Genomic DNA, 19,656 nt, shown 5'->3' on the forward strand with positions numbered 1-19,656 from the left:
GCGGGCAGCAGACTGTGCTAGGATGCAGGATGTGATAGAGGGTTTTTAGTATGCAGCGGGTAGTACTGTGCTTGGATGCAGAATGTGACAGGGTTTTTAGGATGCAGCAGACTGTGCTAGGATGCAGTATGTGGCAGAGGGTTTTTAGGATGCAGCAGGTAATAGACTGTGCTAGGATGCAGGATGTGACAGAGGGATATTAGGATGCAGCAGGTAGTAGACTGCTAGGTTGCAGCATGTGACAGGGATTTTAGGATGCAGCAGGCCGTAGACTGGCTAGAATGCAGGATGTGACAGTTCTTAAGATGCAGCGGGCAGTAGACTGGCTAGGATGCAGGATGTGATAGAGGGTTTTTAGGATGCATCATGCAGTAGACTGGCTATGATGCAGGATGTGACAGAGGGTTCTTAGGATGCAGCAGGCAGTAGACTGGCTAGGATGCAGGATGTGACAGAAGAATTTTGGGATGCAGCATGCAGTAGACCGGCTAGGATGCAGGATGTGACAGTTCTTAGGATGCAGCAGGTAGTAGTCTGGCTAGGATGCAGGATGTGACAGTTCTTAGGATGCAGTAGGCTGTAGACTGGCTAGGATGCACAATGTAACAGAGGGTTTTTAGGATGCAGCAGGCATTAGACTGGCTAGGATGCAGGATGTGACAGTGGGATTTTAGGATGCAGCAGGCAGTAGACCGGCTAGGATGCAGGACGTGACAGAGGGTTTTTAGGAAGCAGCAGGCAGTAGACTGGCTAGGATGCAGGATGTGACAGAGGAATTTTGGGATGCAGCATGCAGTAGACTGGCTAGGATGCAGGATGTGACAGAGGGTTCTTAGGATGCAGCAGGCAGTAGACTGGCTAGAATGCAGGATGTGACAGTTCTTAGGCTGCAGCGGGCAGTAGACTGGCTAGGATGCAGGATGTGATAGAGGGTTTTTAAGATGCATCATGCAGTAGACTGGCTATGATGCAGGATGTAACAGAGGGTTCTTAGGATGCAGCAGGTAGTAGACTGGCTAGGATGCAGGATGTGACAGAGGGTTCTTAGGATGCAGCAGGTAGTAGACTGTGCTAGGATGCAGGATGTGACAGTTCTTATGATGCAGCAGGTAGTAGTCTGGCTAGGATGCAGGATGTGACAGTTCTTAGGATGCAGCAGGTAGTAGTCTGGCTAGGATGCAGGATGTGACAGAGGAATCTTAGGATGCAGCAGGCAGTAGACTGGCTAGAATGCAGGATGTGACAGTTCTTAGGCTGCAGCGTGCAGTAGACTGGCTAGGATGCAGGATGTGATAGAGGGTTTTTAGGATGCATCATGCAGTAGACTGGCTATGATGCAGGATGTGACAGAGGGTTCTTAGGATGCAGCAGGTAGTAGACTGTGCTAGGATGCAGGATGTGACAGTTCTTAGGATGCAGCAGGTAGTAGTCTGGCTAGAATGCAGGATGTGACAGTTCTTAGGATGCAGCAGGCTGTAGACTGGCTAGGATGCACAATGTGACAGAGGGTTTTTAGGATGCAGCAGGCAGTGGACTGGCTAGGATGCACAATGTGACAGAGGGTTTTTAGGATGCAGCAGGCAGTAGTCTGGCTAGGATGCAGGATGTGACAGTTCTTAGGATGCAGCAGGTAGTAGTCTGGCTAGGATGCAGGATGTGACAGAGGGTTCTTAGGATGCAGCAGGCAGTAGACTGGCTACGATGCAGGATGTGACAGAGGGTTCTTAGGATGCAGCAGGCAGTAGACTGGCTAGAATGCAGGATGTGACAGTTCTTAGGCTGCAGCGGGCAGTAGACTGGCTAGGATGCAGGATGTGACAGAGGGTTCTTAGGATGCAGCAGGTAGTAGACTGTGCTAGGATGCAGGATGTGACAGTTCTTAGGATGCAGCAGGTAGTAGTCTGGCTAGGATGCAGGATATGACAGTTCTTAGGATGCAGCAGGCTGTAGACTGGCTAGGATGCACAATGTGACAGAGGGTTTTTAGGATGCAGCAGGCAGTAGACTGGCTAGGATGCAGGATGTGACAGAGGGATTTTGGGATGCAGCATGCAGTAGACTGGCTAGGATGCAGGATGTGACAGAGGGTTCTTAGGATGCAGCGGGCAGTAGACAGGCTCGGGGGACAGATCATGTGAATGGATAAATCACAGGCTGACTGGATGAAATGCTGTAGGAAGCCAGATGTTGTGTAGTGGGCGGGGACAAGTGGGCAGGCTACCGCTGGACTGCCGTAGGTAGCAATCCGCAGTTAGATTGAAATATATGACTGAGTGTTCTTAAAATGCCGCATGCGGAAGTCTGTGGCTGGAATGAAGCATGTGGCAGGATTTTCTAAGAATGCCGCAGGATGTGTGCGGCAGCAGAATGTGACAGAACGCTCTTAGGGTGCAGCAGGAGGGAGACCTTGGGTGGCAGCAGGATGTGACAGAGCGCCCTTAGGATGCAGCAGGTGGCAGAGTGCGGGTGGCAGCAGAATGTGACAGAGCGCTCTTAGAATGCAGCAGGAGGGAGACCTTGGGTGGCAGCAGGATGTGACAGAGTGCTCTTAGGATGCAGCAGGTGGCAGAGCGTGGGTGGCATGCAGGGTGTGCAGCAGGTGGGAGACCTTGGGTGGCAGCAGGATGTGACAGAGCGCTCTTTGGATGCAGCAGGTGGCAGAGCGCGGGTAGCAGCAGAATGTGACGGAGCGCTCTTAGGATGCAGCAGGTGACAGATTGTGGGTGACATGCAGGGTGTGAAAGAGCGCTCTTAGGGTGCAGAAGGTGGCAGAGCGTGGATGACATGCAGGGTGTGAGAGCGCGCTTAGGATGCAGCAGGTGGCAGAGTGTGGGTGACATGCAGGGTGTGACAGAGTGCTCTTAGGGTGCAGCAGGTGGCAGAGCCTGGGTGACATGCAGGGTGTGACAGAGCGCTCTTAGGGTGCAGCAGGTGGCAGAGCGTGGATGACATGCAGCGTGTGATAGAGCGCTCTTAGGGTGCAGCAGGCGGCAGAGCGTGGGTGGCATGCAGGGTGTGAGAGCGTGCTTAGGATGCAGCAGGTGGCAGAGTGTGGGTGACATGCAGGGTGTGATGGGGCGCTTTTAGGATGCAGCAGGTGGCAGAGCGCTCTTAGGGTGCAGCAGGAGGAAGACCTTGGGTGGCAGCAGGATGTGACAGAGCGCTCTTAGGGTTCAGCAGGTGGCAGAGCGTGGGTGGCATGCAGGGTGTGACATAGCGCTCTTAGCGTGCAGCAGGTGGCAAAGCGTGGGTGGCAGCAGAATGTGACAGAGTGCTCTTAGGTTGCAGCAGGTGACAGATTGTGGGTGACATGCAGGGTGTGACAGAGCGCTCTTAGGTTGCAGCAGGTGACAGATTGTGGGTTACATGCAGGGTGTGACAGAGCGCTCTTAGGGTGCAGCAGGTGGCAGAGTGTGGATGACATGCAGGGTGTGATGGAGCGCTCTTAGGATGCAGCAGGTGGCAGAGCGCTCTTAGGGTGCAGCAGGAGGAAGACCTTGGGTGGCAGCAGGATGTGACAGAGCGCTCTTAGGGTTCAGCAGGTGGCAGAGCGTGGGTGGCATGCAGGGTGTGACAGAGCGCTCTTAGGGTGCAGCAGGTGGCAGAGCCTGGGTGACATGCAGGGTGTGACAGAGCGCTCTTAGGGTGCAGCAGGTGGCAGAGCGTGGATGACATGCAGCGTGTGACAGAGCGCTCTTTGGGTGCAGCAGGTGGCAGAGTGTGGGTGGCATGCAGGGTGTGAGAGCGTGCTTAGGATGCAGCAGGTGGCAGAGCGCTCTTAGGGTGCAGCAGGAGGAAGACCTTGGGTGGCAGCAGGATGTGACAGAGCGCTCTTAGGGTTCAGCAGGTGACAGATTGTGGGTGACATGCAGGGTGTGACAGAGCGCTCTTAGCGTGCAGCAGGTGGCAAAGCGTGGGTGGCAGCAGAATGTGACAGAGTGCTCTTAGGTTGCAGCAGGTGACAGATTGTGGGTGACATGCAGGGTGTGACAGAGCGCTCTTAGGTTGCAGCAGGTGACAGATTGTGGGTTACATGCAGGGTGTGACAGAGCGCTCTTAGGGTGCAGCAGGTGGCAGAGTGTGGATGACATGCAGGGTGTGATGGAGCGCTCTTAGGATGCAGCAGGTGGCAGAGCGCTCTTAGGGTGCAGCAGGAGGAAGACCTTGGGTGGCAGCAGGATGTGACAGAGCGCTCTTAGGGTTCAGCAGGTGGCAGAGCGTGGGTGGCATGCAGGGTGTGACAGAGCGCTCTTAGGGTGCAGCAGGTGGCAGAGCCTGGGTGACATGCAGGGTGTGACAGAGCGCTCTTAGGGTGCAGCAGGTGGCAGAGCGTGGATGACATGCAGCGTGTGACAGAGCGCTCTTAGGGTGCAGCAGGCGGCAGAGTGTGGGTGGCATGCAGGGTGTGAGAGCGTGCTTAGGATGCAGCAGGTGGCAGAGTGTGGGTGACATGCAGGGTGTGATGGAGCGCTCTTAGGATGCAGCAGGTGGCAGAGCGCTCTTAGGGTGCAGCAGGAGGAAGACCTTGGGTGGCAGCAGGATGTGACAGAGCGCTCTTAGGGTTCAGCAGGTGACAGATTGTGGGTGACATGCAGGGTGTGACAGAGCGCTCTTAGGGTGCAGCAGGTGGCAGAGTGTGGATGACATGCAGGGTGTGACAGAGCGCTCTTAGGATGCAGCAGGTGGCATAGTGTGGGTGGTATGCAGGGTGTGACAGAGCACTCTTAGGATGCAGCAGGTGGCAGAGCGCGGGTGTCATGCAAGGTGTGAGAGAGCGCTCTTAGGGTGCAGCAGGTGGCAGAGCGCTCTTAGGGTGCAGCAGGAGGGAGACCCTGGGTGGCAGCAGGGTGTGACAGGGCGCTCTTAGGGTGCAGCAGGTGGCAGAGCGTGGGTGGCATGCAGGGTGTGAGAGAGCGCTCTTAGGGTGCAGCAGGTGGCAGAGCTCTCTTAGGGTGCAGCAGGAGGGAGACCCTGGGTGGCAGCAGGGTGTGACAGGGCGCTCTTAGGGTGCAGCAGGTGGCAGAGCGTGGGTGGCATGCAGGGTGTGACATAGCGCTCTTAGCGTGCAGCAGGTGGCAAAGCATTGGTGGCAGCAGAATGTGACGGAGCGCTCTTAGGTTGCAGCAGGTGACAGATTGTGGGTGACATGCAGGGTGTGACAGAGCACTCTTAGGGGGCAGCAGGTGGCAGAGTGTGGGTGACATGCAGGGTGTGAGAGCGCACTTAGGATGCAGCAGGTGGCAGAGTGTGGGTGGTATGCAGGGTGTGCAGCAGGAGGGAGACCTTAGGTGGCAGCAGGATGTGACAGAGCGCTCTTAGGATGCAGCAGGTGGCAGAGTGTGGGTGGTATGCAGGGTGTGACAGAGCACTCTTAGGGTGCAGCAGGTGGCAGAGCGTGGGTGGCATGCAGGGTGTGACAGAGCGCTCTTAGGGTGCAGCAGGTGGCAGAGTGTGGATGACATGCAGGGTGTGAGAGCGCTCTTAGGATGCAGCAGGTGGCAGAGTGTGGGTGGTATGCAGGGTGTGAGAGCACTCTTAGGGTGCAGCAGGTGGCAGAGCGTGGGTGGCAGCAGAATGTGACAGAGCGTTCTTAGGATGCAGCAGGTGGCAGAGCGTGGGTGACATGCAGGGTGTGACAGAGCACTCTTATGATGCAGCAGGTGGCAGAGCCCTCTTAGGGTGCAGCAGGAGGGAGACCCTGGGTGGCAGCAGGGTGACACAGGGCGCTCTTAGGGTGCAGCAGATGGCAGAGCGTGTGTGGCATGCATGATGTGACATAGCGCTCTTAGGGTGTAGCAGGTGGCAGAGTGTGGGTGGCATGCAGGGTGAGAGAGCGTGCTTAGGATGCAGCAGGTGGAAGAGTGGGGGTGGCATGCAGGGTGTGACAGAGCGCTCTTAGGGTGCAGCAGGAGGAAGACCTTGGGTGGCAGCAGGATGTGACAGAGCGCTCTTAGGGTTCAGCAGGTGACAGATTGTGGGTGACATGCAGGGTGTGACAGAGCGCTCTTAGGGTGCAGCAGGTGGCAGAGTGTGGATGACATGCAGGGTGTGAGAGCGCTGTTAGGATGCAGCAGGTGGCAGAGTGTGGGTGGTATGCAGGGTGTGAGAGCACTCTTAGGGTGCAGCAGGTGGCAGAGCGTGGGTGGCAGCAGAATGTGACAGAGCGTTCTTAGGATGCAGCAGGTGGCAGAGCGTGGGTGACATGCAGGGTGTGACAGAGCACTCTTATGATGCAGCAGGTGGCAGAGCCCTCTTAGGGTGCAGCAGGAGGGAGACCCTGGGTGGCAGCAGGGTGACACAGGGCGCTCTTAGGGTGCAGCAGATGGCAGAGCGTGTGTGGCATGCAGGATGTGACATAGCGCTCTTAGGGTGTAGCAGGTGGCAGAGTGTGGGTGACATGCAGGGTGTGACAGAGCGCTGTTAGGGTGCAGCAGGTGGCAGAGTGTGGGTGGCATGCAGGGTGAGAGAGCGTGCTTAGGATGCAGCAGGTGGAAGAGCGGGGGTGGCATGCAGGGTGTGACAGAGCGCTCTTAGGGTGCAGCAGGTGGGAGACCGTGGTTGGCATGCAGGGTGTGACAGAGCGCTCTTGGGGTGCAGCAGGTAGCAGAGCATGGGTGGCATGCAGGGGGTGACAGAGCGCTCCTAGGATGCAGCAGGTGGCAGAGCATGAGTGACATGCAGGGTGTGACATAGCGCTCTTCGGGTGCAGCAGGTGGCAGAGCGTGGGTGGCATGCAGGGTGTGACAGAGCACGCAGAGCGTGGGTGGCATGCAGGGTGTGACAGAGCACGCAGAGCGTGGGTGGCATGCAGGGTGTGACAGAGCGCTCTTAGGGTGCAACAGGTGGCAGACTGTGGCTGGCATGCAGCGTGTGACAGAGTGCTCTTAGAATGCAGCAGGTGGCAGAGCGTGGGTGACATGCAAGATGTGACAGAGCGCTCTTAGGGTGCAGCAGGCGGCAGAGCGTGGGTGGCATCCAGGGTGTGAGAGCGTGCTTAGGATGCAGCAGGTGGCAGAGTGTGGGTGACATGCAGGGTGTGATGGAGCGCTCTTAGGATGCAGCAGGTGGCAGAGCGCCCTTAGGGTGCAGCAGGAGGAAGACCTTGGGTGGCAGCAGGATGTGACAGAGCGCTCTTAGGGTTCAGCAGGTGGCAGAGTGTGGGTGGCATGCAGGGTGTGACATAGCGCTCTTAGCGTGCAGCAGGTGGCAAAGCATGGGTGGCAGCAGAATGTGACAGAGTGCTCTTAGGTTGCAGCAGGTGACAGATTGTGGGTGACATGCAGGGTGTGACAGAGCGCTCTTAGGGTGCAGCAGGTGGCAGAGTGTGGATGACATGCAGGGTGTGATGGAGCGCTCTTAGGATGCAGCAGGTGGCAGAGCGCTCTTAGGGTGCAGCAGGAGGAAGACCTTGGGTGGCAGCAGGATGTGACAGAGCGCTCTTAGGGTTCAGCAGGTGGCAGAGCGTGGGTGGCATGCAGGGTGTGACAAAGCGCTCTTAGGGTGCAGCAGGTGGCAGAGCCTGGGTGACATGCAGGGTGTGACAGAGCGCTCTTAGGGTGCAGCAGGTGGCAGAGCGTGGATGACATGCAGCGTGTGACAGAGCGCTCTTAGGGTGCAGCAGGCGGCAGAGTGTGGGTGGCATGCAGGGTGTGAGAGCGTGCTTAGGATGCAACAGGTGGCAGAGTGTGGGTGACATGCAGGGTGTGATGGAGCGCTCTTAGGATGCAGCAGGTGGCAGAGCACTCTTAGGGTGCAGCAGGAGGAAGACCTTGGGTGGCAGCAGGATGTGACAGAGCGCTCTTAGGGTTCAGCAGGTGACAGATTGTGGGTGACATGCAGGGTGTGACAGAGCGCTCTTAGGGTGCAGCAGGTGGCAGAGTGTGGATGACATGCAGGGTGTGACAGAGCGCTCTTAGGATGCAGCAGGTGGCATAGTGTGGGTGGTATGCAGGGTGTGACAGAGCACTCTTAGGATGCAGCAGGTGGCAGAGCGCGGGTGACATGCAAGGTGTGAGAGAGCGCTCTTAGGGTGCAGCAGGTGGCAGAGCGCTCTTAGGGTGCAGCAGGAGGGAGACCCTGGGTGGCAGCAGGGTGTGACAGGGCGCTCTTAGGGTGCAGCAGGTGGCAGAGCGTGGGTGGCATGCAGGGTGTGAGAGAGCGCTCTTAGGGTGCAGCAGGTGGCAGAGCTCTCTTAGGGTGCAGCAGGAGGGAGACCATGGGTGGCAGCAGGGTGTGACAGGGCGCTCTTAGGGTGCAGCAGGTGGCAGAGCGTGGGTGGCATGCAGGGTGTGACATAGCGCTCTTAGCGTGCAGCAGGTGGCAAAGCATTGGTGGCAGCAGAATGTGACGGAGCGCTCTTAGGTTGCAGCAGGTGACAGATTGTGGGTGACATGCAGGGTGTGACAGAGCACTCTTAGGGTGCAGCAGGTGGCAGAGTGTGGGTGACATGCAGGGTGTGAGAGCGCTCTTAGGATGCAGCAGGTGGCAGAGTGTGGGTGGTATGCAGGGTGTGCAGCAGGAGGGAGACCTTAGGTGGCAGCAGGATGTGACAGAGCGCTCTTAGGATGCAGCAGGTGGCAGAGCGTGGGTGGCATGCAGGATGTGACAGAGCGCTCTTAGGGTGCAGCAGGTGGCAGAGTGTGGATGACATGCAGGGTGTGAGAGCGCTCTTAGGATGCAGCAGGTGGCAGAGTGTGGGTGGTATGCAGGATGTGACAGAGCGCTCTTAGGGTGCAGCAGGTGGCAGAGTGTGGATGACATGCAGGGTGTGAGAGCGCTCTTAGGATGCAGCAGGTGGCAGAGTGTGGGTGGTATGCAGGGTGTGACAGAGCACTCTTAGGGTGCAGCAGGTGGCAGAGCGTGGGTGGCATGCAGGGTGTGACAGAGCGCTCTTAGGGTGCAGCAGGTGGCAGAGTGTGGATGACATGCAGGGTGTGACAGAGCGCTCTTAGGGTGCAGCAGGTGGCAGAGCGTGGGTGGCAGCAGAATGTGACAGAGCGTTCTTAGGATGCAGCAGGTGGCAGAGCGTGGGTGACATGCAGGGTGTGACAGAGCACTCTTATGATGCAGCAGGTGGCAGAGCCCTCTTAGGGTGCAGCAGGAGGGAGACCCTGGGTGGCAGCAGGGTGACACAGGGCGCTCTTAGGGTGCAGCAGATGGCAGAGCGTGTGTGGCATGCAGGATGTGACATAGCGCTCTTAGGGTGTAGCAGGTGGCAGAGTGTGGGTGGCATGCAGGGTGTGACAGAGCGCTGTTAGGGTGCAGCAGGTGGCAGAGTGTGGGTGGCATGCAGGGTGAGAGAGCGTGCTTAGGATGCAGCAGGTGGAAGAGTGGGGGTGGCATGCAGGGTGTGACAGAGCGCTCTTAGGGTGCAGCAGGAGGAAGACCTTGGGTGGCAGCAGGATGTGACAGAGCGCTCTTAGGGTTCAGCAGGTGACAGATTGTGGGTGACATGCAGGGTGTGACAGAGCGCTCTTAGGGTGCAGCAGGTGGCAGAGTGTGGGTGGTATGCAGGGTGTGAGAGCACTCTTAGGGTGCAGCAGGTGGCAGAGCGTGGGTGGCAGCAGAATGTGACAGAGCGTTCTTAGGATGCAGCAGGTGGCAGAGCGTGGGTGACATGCAGGGTGTGACAGAGCACTCTTATGATGCAGCAGGTGGCAGAGCCCTCTTAGGGTGCAGCAGGAGGGAGACCCTGGGTGGCAGCAGGGTGACACAGGGCGCTCTTAGGGTGCAGCAGATGGCAGAGCGTGTGTGGCATGCAGGATGTGACATAGCGCTCTTAGGGTGTAGCAGGTGGCAGAGTGTGGGTGGCATGCAGGGTGTGACAGAGCGCTGTTAGGGTGCAGCAGGTGGCAGAGTGTGGGTGGCATGCAGGGTGAGAGAGCGTGCTTAGGATGCAGCAGGTGGAAGAGCGGGGGTGGCATGCAGGGTGTGACAGAGCGCTCTTAGGGTGCAGCAGGTGGGAGACCGTGGTTGGCATGCAGGGTGTGACAGAGCGCTCTTGGGGTGCAGCAGGTAGCAGAGCATGGGTGGCATGCAGGGGGTGACAGAGCGCTCCTAGGATGCAGCAGGTGGCAGAGCATGAGTGACATGCAGGGTGTGACATAGCGCTCTTAGGGTGCAGCAGGTGGCAGAGCGTGGGTGGCATGCAGGGTGTGACAGAGCACGCAGAGCGTGGGTGGCATTCAGGGTGTGACAGAGCGCTCTTAGGGTGCAGCAAGTGACAGTGCGTGAGTGGCATGCAGGGTGTGACAGAGCGCTCTTAGGGTGCAACAGGTGGCAGACTGTGGCTGGCATGCAGCGTGTGACAGAGTGCTCTTAGAATGCAGCAGGTGGCAGAGCGTGGGTGACATGCAAGATGTGACAGAGCGCTCTTAGGGTGCAGCAGGCGGCAGAGCGTGGGTGGCATGCAGGGTGTGAGAGCGTGCTTAGGATGCAGCAGGTGGCAGAGTGTGGGTGACATGCAGGGTGTGATGGAGCGCTCTTAGGATGCAGCAGGTGGCAGAGCGCCCTGAGGGTGCAGCAGGAGGAAGACCTTGGGTGGCAGCAGGATGTGACGGAGCGCTCTTAGGGTTCAGCAGGTGGCAGAGCGTGGGTGGCATGCAGGGTGTGACATAGCGCTCTTAGCGTGCAGCAGGTGGCAAAGCGTGGGTGGCAGCAGAATGTGACAGAGTGCTCTTAGGTTGCAGCAGGTGACAGATTGTGAGTTACATGCAGGGTGTGACAGAGCGCTCTTAGGGTGCAGCAGGTGGCAGAGTGTGGATGACATGCAGGGTGTGATGGAGCGCTCTTAGGATGCAGCAGGTGGCAGAGCGCTCTTAGGGTGCAGCAGGAGGAAGACCTTGGGTGGCAGCAGGATGTGACAGAGCGCTCTTAGGGTTCAGCAGGTGGCAGAGCGTGGGTGGCATGCAGGGTGTGACAGAGCGCTCTTAGGGTGCAGCAGGTGGCAGAGCCTGGGTGACATGCAGGGTGTGACAGAGCGCTCTTAGGGTGCAGCAGGTGGCAGAGCGTGGATGACATGCAGCGTGTGACAGAGCGCTCTTAGGGTGCAGCAGGCGGCAGAGTGTGGGTGGCATGCAGGGTGTGAGAGCGTGCTTAGGATGCAGCAGGTGGCAGAGTGTGGGTGACATGCAGGGTGTGATGGAGCGCTCTTAGGATGCAGCAGGTGGCAGAGCGCTCTTAGGGTGCAGCAGGAGGAAGACCTTGGGTGGCAGCAGGATGTGACAGAGCGCTCTTAGGGTTCAGCAGGTGACAGATTGTGGGTGACATGCAGGGTGTGACAGAGCGCTCTTAGGGTGCAGCAGGTGGTAGAGTGTGGATGACATGCAGGGTGTGACAGAGCGCTCTTAGGATGCAGCAGGTGGCATAGTGTGGGTGGTATGCAGGGTGTGACAGAGCACTCTTAGGATGCAGCAGGTGGCAGAGCGCGGGTGACATGCAAGGTGTGAGAGAGCGCTCTTAGGGTGCAGCAGGTGGCAGAGCGCTCTTAGGGTGCAGCAGGAGGGAGACCCTGGGTGGCAGCAGGGTGTGACAGGGCGCTCTTAGGGTGCAGCAGGTGGCAGAGCGTGGGTGGCATGCAGGGTGTGAGAGAGCGCTCTTAGGGTGCAGCAGGTGGCAGAGCTCTCTTAGGGTGCAGCAGGAGGGAGACCCTGGGTGGCAGCAGGGTGTGCGAGGGCGCTCTTAGGGTGCAGCAGGTGGCAGAGCGTGGGTGGCATGCAGGGTGTGACATAGCGCTCTTAGCGTGCAGCAGGTGGCAAAGCATGGGTGGCAGCAGAATGTGACGGAGCGCTCTTAGGTTGCAGCAGGTGACAGATTGTGGGTGACATGCAGGGTGTGACAGAGCGCTCTTAGGGTGCAGCAGGTGGCAGAGTGTGGGTGACATGCAGGGTGTGAGAGCGCTCTTAGGATGCAGCAGGTGGCAGAGTGTGGGTGGTATGCAGGGTGTGCAGCAGGAGGGAGACCTTAGGTGGCAGCAGGATGTGACAGAGCGCTCTTAGGATGCAGCAGGTGGCAGAGCGTGGGTGGCATGCAGGATGTGACAGAGCGCTCTTAGGGTGCAGCAGGTGGCAGAGTGTGGATGACATGCAGGGTGTGAGAGCGCTCTTAGGATGCAGCAGGTGGCAGAGTGTGGGTGGTATGCAGGATGTGACAGAGCGCTCTTAGGGTGCAGCAGGTGGCAGAGTGTGGATGACATGCAGGGTGTGAGAGCGCTCTTAGGATGCAGCAGGTGGCAGAGTGTGGGTGGTATGCAGGGTGTGACAGAGCACTCTTAGGGTGCAGCAGGTGGCAGAGCGTGGGTGGCATGCAGGGTGTGACAGAGCGCTCTTAGGGTGCAGCAGGTGGCAGAGTGTGGATGACATGCAGGGTGTGAGAGCGCTCTTAGGATGCAGCAGGTGGCAGAGTGTGGGTGGTATGCAGGGTGTGAGAGCACTCTTAGGGTGCAGCAGGTGGCAGAGCGTGGGTGGCAGCAGAATGTGACCGAGCGTTCTTAGGATGCAGCAGGTGGCAGAGCGTGGGTGACATGCAGGGTGTGACAGAGCACTCTTATGATGCAGCAGGTGGCAGAGCCCTCTTAGGGTGCAGCAGGAGGGAGACCCTGGGTGGCAGCAGGGTGACACAGGGTGCTTTTAGGGTGCAGCAGGTGGCAGAGCGTGTGTGGCATGCAGGATGTGACCTAGCGCTCTTAGGGTGTAGCAGGTGGCAGAGTGTGGGTGGCATGCAGGGTGTGACAGAGCGCTGTTAGGGTGCAGCAGGCGGCAGAGTGTGGGTGGCATGCAGGGTGAGAGAGCATGCTTAGGATGCAGCAGGTGGAAGAGCGGGGGTGGCATGCAGGGTGTGACAGAGCGCTCTTAGGGTGCAGCAGGTGGGAGACCGTGGTTGGCATGCAGGGTGTGACAGAGCGCTCTTGGGGTGCAGCAGGTAGCAGAGCGTGGGTGGCATGCAGGGGGTGACAGAGCGCTCCTAGGATGCAGCAGGTGGCAGAGCATGAGTGACATGCAGGGTGTGACATAGCGCTCTTGGGGTGCAGCAGGTGGCAGAGCGTGGGTGGCATGCAGGGTGTGACAGAGCACGCAGAGCGTGGGTGGCATGCAGGGTGTGACGGAGCGCTCTTAGGGTGCAGCAAGTGACAGAGCGTGAGTGGCATGCAGGGTGTGACAGAGCGCTCTTAGGGTGCAGCAGGCGGCAGAGTGTGGGTGGCATGGAGGATGTGACAGAGCGCTATTAGGATACAAGAGCCATCTGCAGTTGGATTGCAACTGGTGTTATGTTACATTGATTTGCATAGCGCACTAATCACCAAAGAGGGTATGCAGGTGCTTGGGCATGTGTACAGTTTTGTGGTCCACAAGGTGCTTTTACGAGGAGCCAAGTCTTCCAGGGGTGGCCCCTCCATTATAGCAGAGAAGTGTCGCCCCCCTGCTGAAAGGCAGCAGTAGAATAAAATAATAATAAAACTATTTTATTATCATTTTATCTTCTGCTTCTTCCTCGGCCAGTCTGCCGAGTATAGGGTGGGGCAGGGCCATCCTCATCGTCACCAGGGGAAGGAGGAGTAGTGTGCACTCTTAGTGCAAGTTAGTTTGGCTAGCCTTTCTTGTGCATCCAAACCGACATGCGCACTTAGAACTCTCCACCTGGGCTGTGCTGTGCAGCCCGGGTGAAGAACCAATGTAGGCTCCCAGTCCCCAACTGAGTGGCATTTCAGCCCGAACAAACCAATCCGAGCATCTCTCTCATGCTGGGTAACAGAATGAGAGAAGGGTCAGGATTAGGTGGGGAGAGAAGAAGCAGAGAAGCACCGAGGCGACGAGTAACACTGAGGCGGCATGCAGCAGGTAAGTGTTATTTTTTTATTCCCAACCTCCCCCACCCACCTGGGCAAACCCCTCTGCCCCACGGAGCGTTATTGCAGCAGCCGCCGATGAAGTTTTCAGCTTTTTGCGGAACTCAAGAAGTGAAGAGGAGGCTTTGGGGTGTAGAGGGAGGTTGTACCATGTCCAGGGTGCGATGTAAGAGAATGGTGGCAGACTGCTTTCAGAGTAGTAAGTACAGGGCTAGGGCTAGGATGCAGAACTTGGCAGACTGCCATTACGATGCCAGGGCTGACAAATACCACAAGGGAGCAGCAGGTGTTACACAATGATGGTCTAAAAGGAAGTAAGGGAGAAAGTTCTTGGGGTGCAAGAGTGGTCACCAGCTGTGCATGTAATGATCTGAAATGGTTTCTCATTCTCATTGCTTAGAAGTTCTCCACCAAGTCGGATGTCTGGAGTTTTGGGATCCTACTGTGGGAGGTGTTTTCATATGGCCGGGCCCCGTATCCCAAGATGGTGAGTTACTCTCTGCGGAGAGGTGGTGCGTAGCCAGACTCTCTCTCGCTCTCCATCTGAGCTCTCTCTCTTTTAACTCTGTCTCCATTCTACCCTCTCTCAATCTCTCTCCATTTCGGTTTCTCTCTCTCTGGTCTCTCTACCTCTTTGTGTCTTTTTCGCTTTCTGTCACTCTACCACTTTGTTTCTCTCCGTCGATTGGTCTCCCTTGGTCTCTCTCACTCTCTTCTCATCTCTCTCTCTCTTGCCTTGTCTCTCTACCTCCCTTTTTCTTTCTCTCTCTTTCTTTCCTCTTCTCCTCTGTATATTTGTATTTCTCTCTCGGTCATTGTTGGTCTCAAGCTTTCTCTTCAATACGGTCTCTCTCCAACTCTCTATTTCTCTGTCACTTACTCTGTAGGTCTCTCGCTTTCTCTTGTGGGTTGTTGGCTTTCTTTTCGGGTCTCTCACTCTGTCTGCCTCTCTCTCTCCCCACTCTCTTTCTGTGGGTCTCACGCTCTGTCTTTTCAGGTCTCTCGCCTTCTCTGTCTCTCCATCTCCCCATCTGCTTCTCTAGATCCCTCCTTCTCTCTCAAGTAAGCATGTTGGAAAGGATTATTTCTGTGATGGTCTCTTTAGTGGTGTTTCTGTGGATCCTGGTTGGGGGGGGGAGGGAGAGGACCACCACCTCTCTTCCTGTCAGAACATCTTGGCATCTCTTGGGTTCCTTCAGTAGTGAGATTGGAGGAGGGGCTGGTTCTTGACACCGTTGGTCTCCCTTTGAGAGATGGGATACCTCAGACTTCTGTGGTTGAACTGAGTAATGATAATCTAATAAAGGGGTATTATACAGTAACAGCAAACTCACTACTTCGTGTGGGCTTTTAAAAACTTTGCAAAGTGCAATAAACCCTTCCCATTGCTAAGGAGGGCCACTCAGGGCAGCGGGTGGACTGGCATTGATTGGCAGCTGCTCCCTCTTCTATTTTAGTTTGCATCCTCCTCTTCGGGTGATTTCTGGAGACTTATGGGTGTGCTGGTCCAGTGTTTAACCTTTTGACTTCTGAGGACCCCCACTGAATCATTATTAGAATTCGGGGACCCCCACAAAGCCATTTTTGGAAGTCGAGCACCCCCAGCCTAGCACTTTCTATGGTCTGGTCCTCAAACCAATACACAATAATACAAAAAGAAGTACACACCAAACAAATACTCAAATATTGAAGTATTTTGTGTAATTCACAATCAAGTTTAGAAAACGTTTTCACATTCTCAATGTTGCTTTCTTATTTGTATATAGTTTAATTTTATTTGATTGATTTTAATATTATTTAATTTTGTAAACAGTCGCGGACCCCCTGAGGAGGCCCTGGACCACAGGTTAAGAACCACTGTGCTAGCCTAAACTCTCTGCCTTACCTCTCCACAGAGCCTGAAGGAGGTGTCGGAGGGAGTGGAGAAGGGATACCGCATGGCAGCCCCCGAAGAGTGTCCGCCAGCCATCTACAGCCTGATGAGCAGCTGCTGGGAGGCGGACCCTGGGAAGCGACCATCGTTTAAAAAACTGAAGGACAAACTACAGAAAGAGCTGAAAGTCTGCCAGGATGCTTAAAGAGACTGGGGGAACTCTTTCTCCTTCATGTTCAAGGAATACTCAGGAGTTCCTCTCACATTCATTTGCTTCAGAAATAATGGTTTGATTGATGGAGCAACATCATGGATCCCACCAATAGGATCTAAGCTAGCTTAATCAAAGGACCGCTCGGTGAATGAAGTCATGATACGTCTCAAAGCCCACTGTGACATCAAACAAAGCAACATTCTAGAATGCCTGTGGTTGATTATTGCTAGCGATCAAACGCTAGATCCAGAGAAATTGACCCATTGCGGAACCGGACAGTGTGTTCGGACAGGGCTTCGGAGAAGGCCTTCGAGGCGTGTGAAGGAAGGTTTATGGTACTGGGGTAATCTCTTGCAGTGTTTGGCTGCAGAATATGAGACGGGACAATGGGGCAAGGAGGTTAGCTGTGGTTATGGCATTCATTGGAGGTGCTGGAGGTTCAGTAAGGAGCAGCGAGGTACTGGAATAGCGTTACTACGCAGCTGCTTCCACTGGACTTCTACTGTGTTTCAACCAAAGCCGTAGAGTTCCAAGCCTCACTTCTCATACTGGATATACTGCTGGGTGTAGAACCTCGCCTAGGTACCTCAAATAATACACTAGTTCCTAAGCTTTAATATGGGTACAGTTTTCACCATTATTACACATTACAATGTCAGGTCTACTGAAATAAAGCAAATGTGGCATTCCCACATAATTAGGGACTTGCAAAGGTTGCCACATAATCAATTCTCCTGCATCATAGATCAAAAGGATGCATAGTAAATATAAATGCAGTGCTGTTCAATGGGGAGATGTTGCCTTTCTCCTTTACACCTGTAATTAATACCTCAGTGAGGTATGACCAGGTGCCTGCTGCTCTGATCCACCCGCACCAGCGACATGTGCCCGTTTCTCTGTGACTAATTGTTGTGTTAATATCCCTACATTGATCGGTCGGCAAATTTAGTTTTTGCTCTACCTGAAGTAAAAAAAACTATTAGGGATCAAAAAATGTAAAGACGGTTCTCCCATAACATCTATATCATTAGAAATACTAAGAGAAATGTGAGATGTATTGTCTTAGCTGTGCCCAAGCAAGTAAGTAAACTATTGGACTGATGGCTTATCCCTCCATAGTTAAATAGTTTTTTCCTTACCACATTTATGTTTTGTTTCAGTGGGACACTCAGCTCGCCCTGGGTTATACCATTCTCAAAGCTGCAAATTTCTTAAGATTGAAGCCACGGTTTTGAAGAACCTTGAAAATGTTATATTTGGTCCTACGGGCATTTAAAATCGATATATGTATGTTTCAACACCTCGTCAGGTGCAGTACGCCCTAAATAAAACTGCAATTTAGCTGCATCCTTTTAGAGACACAGGTGGTCATTCTGACCCTGGCGGTCTTTGACCGCCAGGGCGGAGGACCGCGGGAGCACCGCCGACAGGCCGGCGGTGCTCCAATGGGGATTCCGACCGCGGCGGTAAAGCCGCGGTCGGACCGGCACCACTGGCGGGGTCCCGCCAGTGTACCGCGGCCCCATTGAATCCTCCGCGGCGGCGCAGCTTGCTGCACCGCCGCGGGGATTCCGACCCCCCCTACCGCCATCCAGATCCCGGCGGTCGGACCGCCGAGATCCGGATGGCGGTAGGGGGGGTCGCGGGGCCCCTGGGGGCCCCTGCAGTGCCCATGCCACTGGCATGGACATTGCAGGGGCCCCCGTAAGAGGGCCCCTACATGTATTTCACTGTCTGCTGTGCAGACAGTGAAATACGCGACGGGTGCAACTGCACCCGTCGCACAGCTTCCACTCCGCCGGCTCGATTCCGAGCCGGCTTCATCGTGGAAGCCTCTTTCCCGCTGGGCTGGCTGGCGGTCTGAAGGCGACCGCCCGCCAGCCCAGCGGGAAAGTCAGAATTACCGCCGCGGTCTTTCGACCGCGGAACGGTAACCTGACGGCGGGACTTTGGCGGGCGGCCTCCGCCGCCCGCCAAGGTCAGAATGAGGGCCATAATAACTACTTAACTCTGCGAGAGAATCTTTGAAAATGTAAAATAACCCCACCCTCACCTAAGGAAGTGGTTACAATTAAACTCACTGTGTTCAGAATTAAAGAGGCCCCGTTTTATTGTGACAAGTGTGCAGATGTGGCTGGAATGGTAATATTGTATATTTTTTATGCAAATTCATTCACTCAGAGGTGAAGGGGATTTCCAGAGCACAGTGCTAAAAGATGGTCTATGAGTGCATTATAATCTCATTTATTGTTGTAAATAATATTTTGTATGGTATCAAGTAATTATGTGTTGTTGCTCAAATAAAGCATATATATTTTTAAAGCATTTGGCTCTTTTAATAAATAATAAAGAATGTAAAAATGATGAGAATAGCTAACCCTGCTAAGTGTGTGTAATCACCCCTTACCGCATAATTCTCCTACCCTTTTCTTTATTTTCTGACTTTGTACTAAGTGCACTGATAAGCCTCACTGCTCTGCTGAATACATAACGTGAAATACCTAGAACTACCATCAAGAAACTTCCCTAACACTTCTAAAAATTTATTGGAATATTAATGTATTATTTATGTCTTTATTTTTGATTGGTATTCATGCCTCTTGGCTTCTGCTTGAGAGAAACAACACAATGCAATGGCTGTACATGTGCTGGGCTAGAAACCTCAGTTACAGCAGGATCAAAAACATGACTTAAATAGCATGTAAATTGCATGATGTGATCAATATATGGTGTGCCACCATTTGCAATATAAAATGTTGACACACTGTGGGGGTATTTACTAACGTTTTGCTCAGGATCTCCCTTGGCGCTACGCAACGCACAAGGTAGCAGCAATTTACCATACATTATAGAACTCTGCAAGCGCACCGCAAAATTATATTGCGCCAAGCACATGTCAGTGAAGATGTTAGTAAGTCTACCCCATGGTCATCTCAGTGTCCCCTCCTTGCTTACGTGACAATGGCATATGCTGCTCTTTAGTGCCCCCTTGTGGCTGATAGCGCTAGAGGAAGCCTAGTATTGATTTGCCCTAGGAACAGACCTGATCAAAATGCGAGACAAAATTGTCTTGTGATGACAAAATGCAGAACACTGGCATAACAACTCTGTGCCAGTCTTCAAAGGAAAGCAGCTGGCAAGATTGGAGAATGTACTGAAACTAATTCACAATGGCAGAGGTTAAGGGTTAAAACACAGAGTTAAGTAATGCAAGTTCTTTACTTATGGCCGCTACTGTGGGCTATACTTGTTGTTAAAGGCCCTCTCCCTTCTTATAGGAATTGTTGCATTGAAGAGTTGGTGTAAATGTTGGTGCAAATTAAGGTAATTTTACAGATCATAAATGTAATAAGTAATAAGAGGTAAAAATAAATCACGCCATAACATACATGCGCAATGATGGGGAGTGCTGTGCTCTCCCCATCACTGCTCGGCACCCCCGTGGCCCCGCCCCTTTACAAGAAAATGATAATAAACACAGTTCATTATCGTTTTCTTGTAAAGGTTTAGCAACTGCCACTGCTGGTAGCGAGGGGGGGGGGGGTCTCCCAATGGAGAGGAGCCACCCATGATACTTCCAGTAGGCTGCTCCATCCTAGATAATTCAGACATCATGTGCCAAACTGACTCACTATGGGCTTTCCCTTGTCCTTTTCCGTCCTCAAAAGGGTACACAACAGGCTCCATACACAACAACCATTGACAAAACCAAAAGGTCTGGCTTTC

The 19,656-nt window shown here is 54.7% G+C and overlaps 1 protein-coding gene across 2 annotated transcripts in view; it reads left to right on the forward strand.

The window, feature by feature from the left end:
• The window catches only part of MATK (megakaryocyte-associated tyrosine kinase), an 84,145-nt gene extending 66,834 nt beyond the window's left edge, over positions 1-17,311 (forward strand). Inside the window, exons 12-13 of one of the 2 annotated variants that reach the window (XM_069217573.1) lie at positions 14,244-14,330; positions 15,739-17,311. In XM_069217573.1, coding sequence (XP_069073674.1) covers positions 14,244-14,330; positions 15,739-15,869 — 218 coding nt within the window. In that variant the 3' untranslated portion in view covers positions 15,870-17,311. The remainder of the gene's footprint in view (positions 1-14,243; positions 14,331-15,738) is intronic. The other variant, XM_069217571.1, reaches the window with a different exon arrangement.
• The last annotated feature ends 2,345 nt before the right edge of the window (positions 17,312-19,656 follow it).

Source organism: Pleurodeles waltl, chromosome 12 (genome assembly GCF_031143425.1).
Source record: "Pleurodeles waltl isolate 20211129_DDA chromosome 12, aPleWal1.hap1.20221129, whole genome shotgun sequence".
Taxonomy (NCBI): Eukaryota; Metazoa; Chordata; class Amphibia; order Caudata; family Salamandridae; genus Pleurodeles; species Pleurodeles waltl.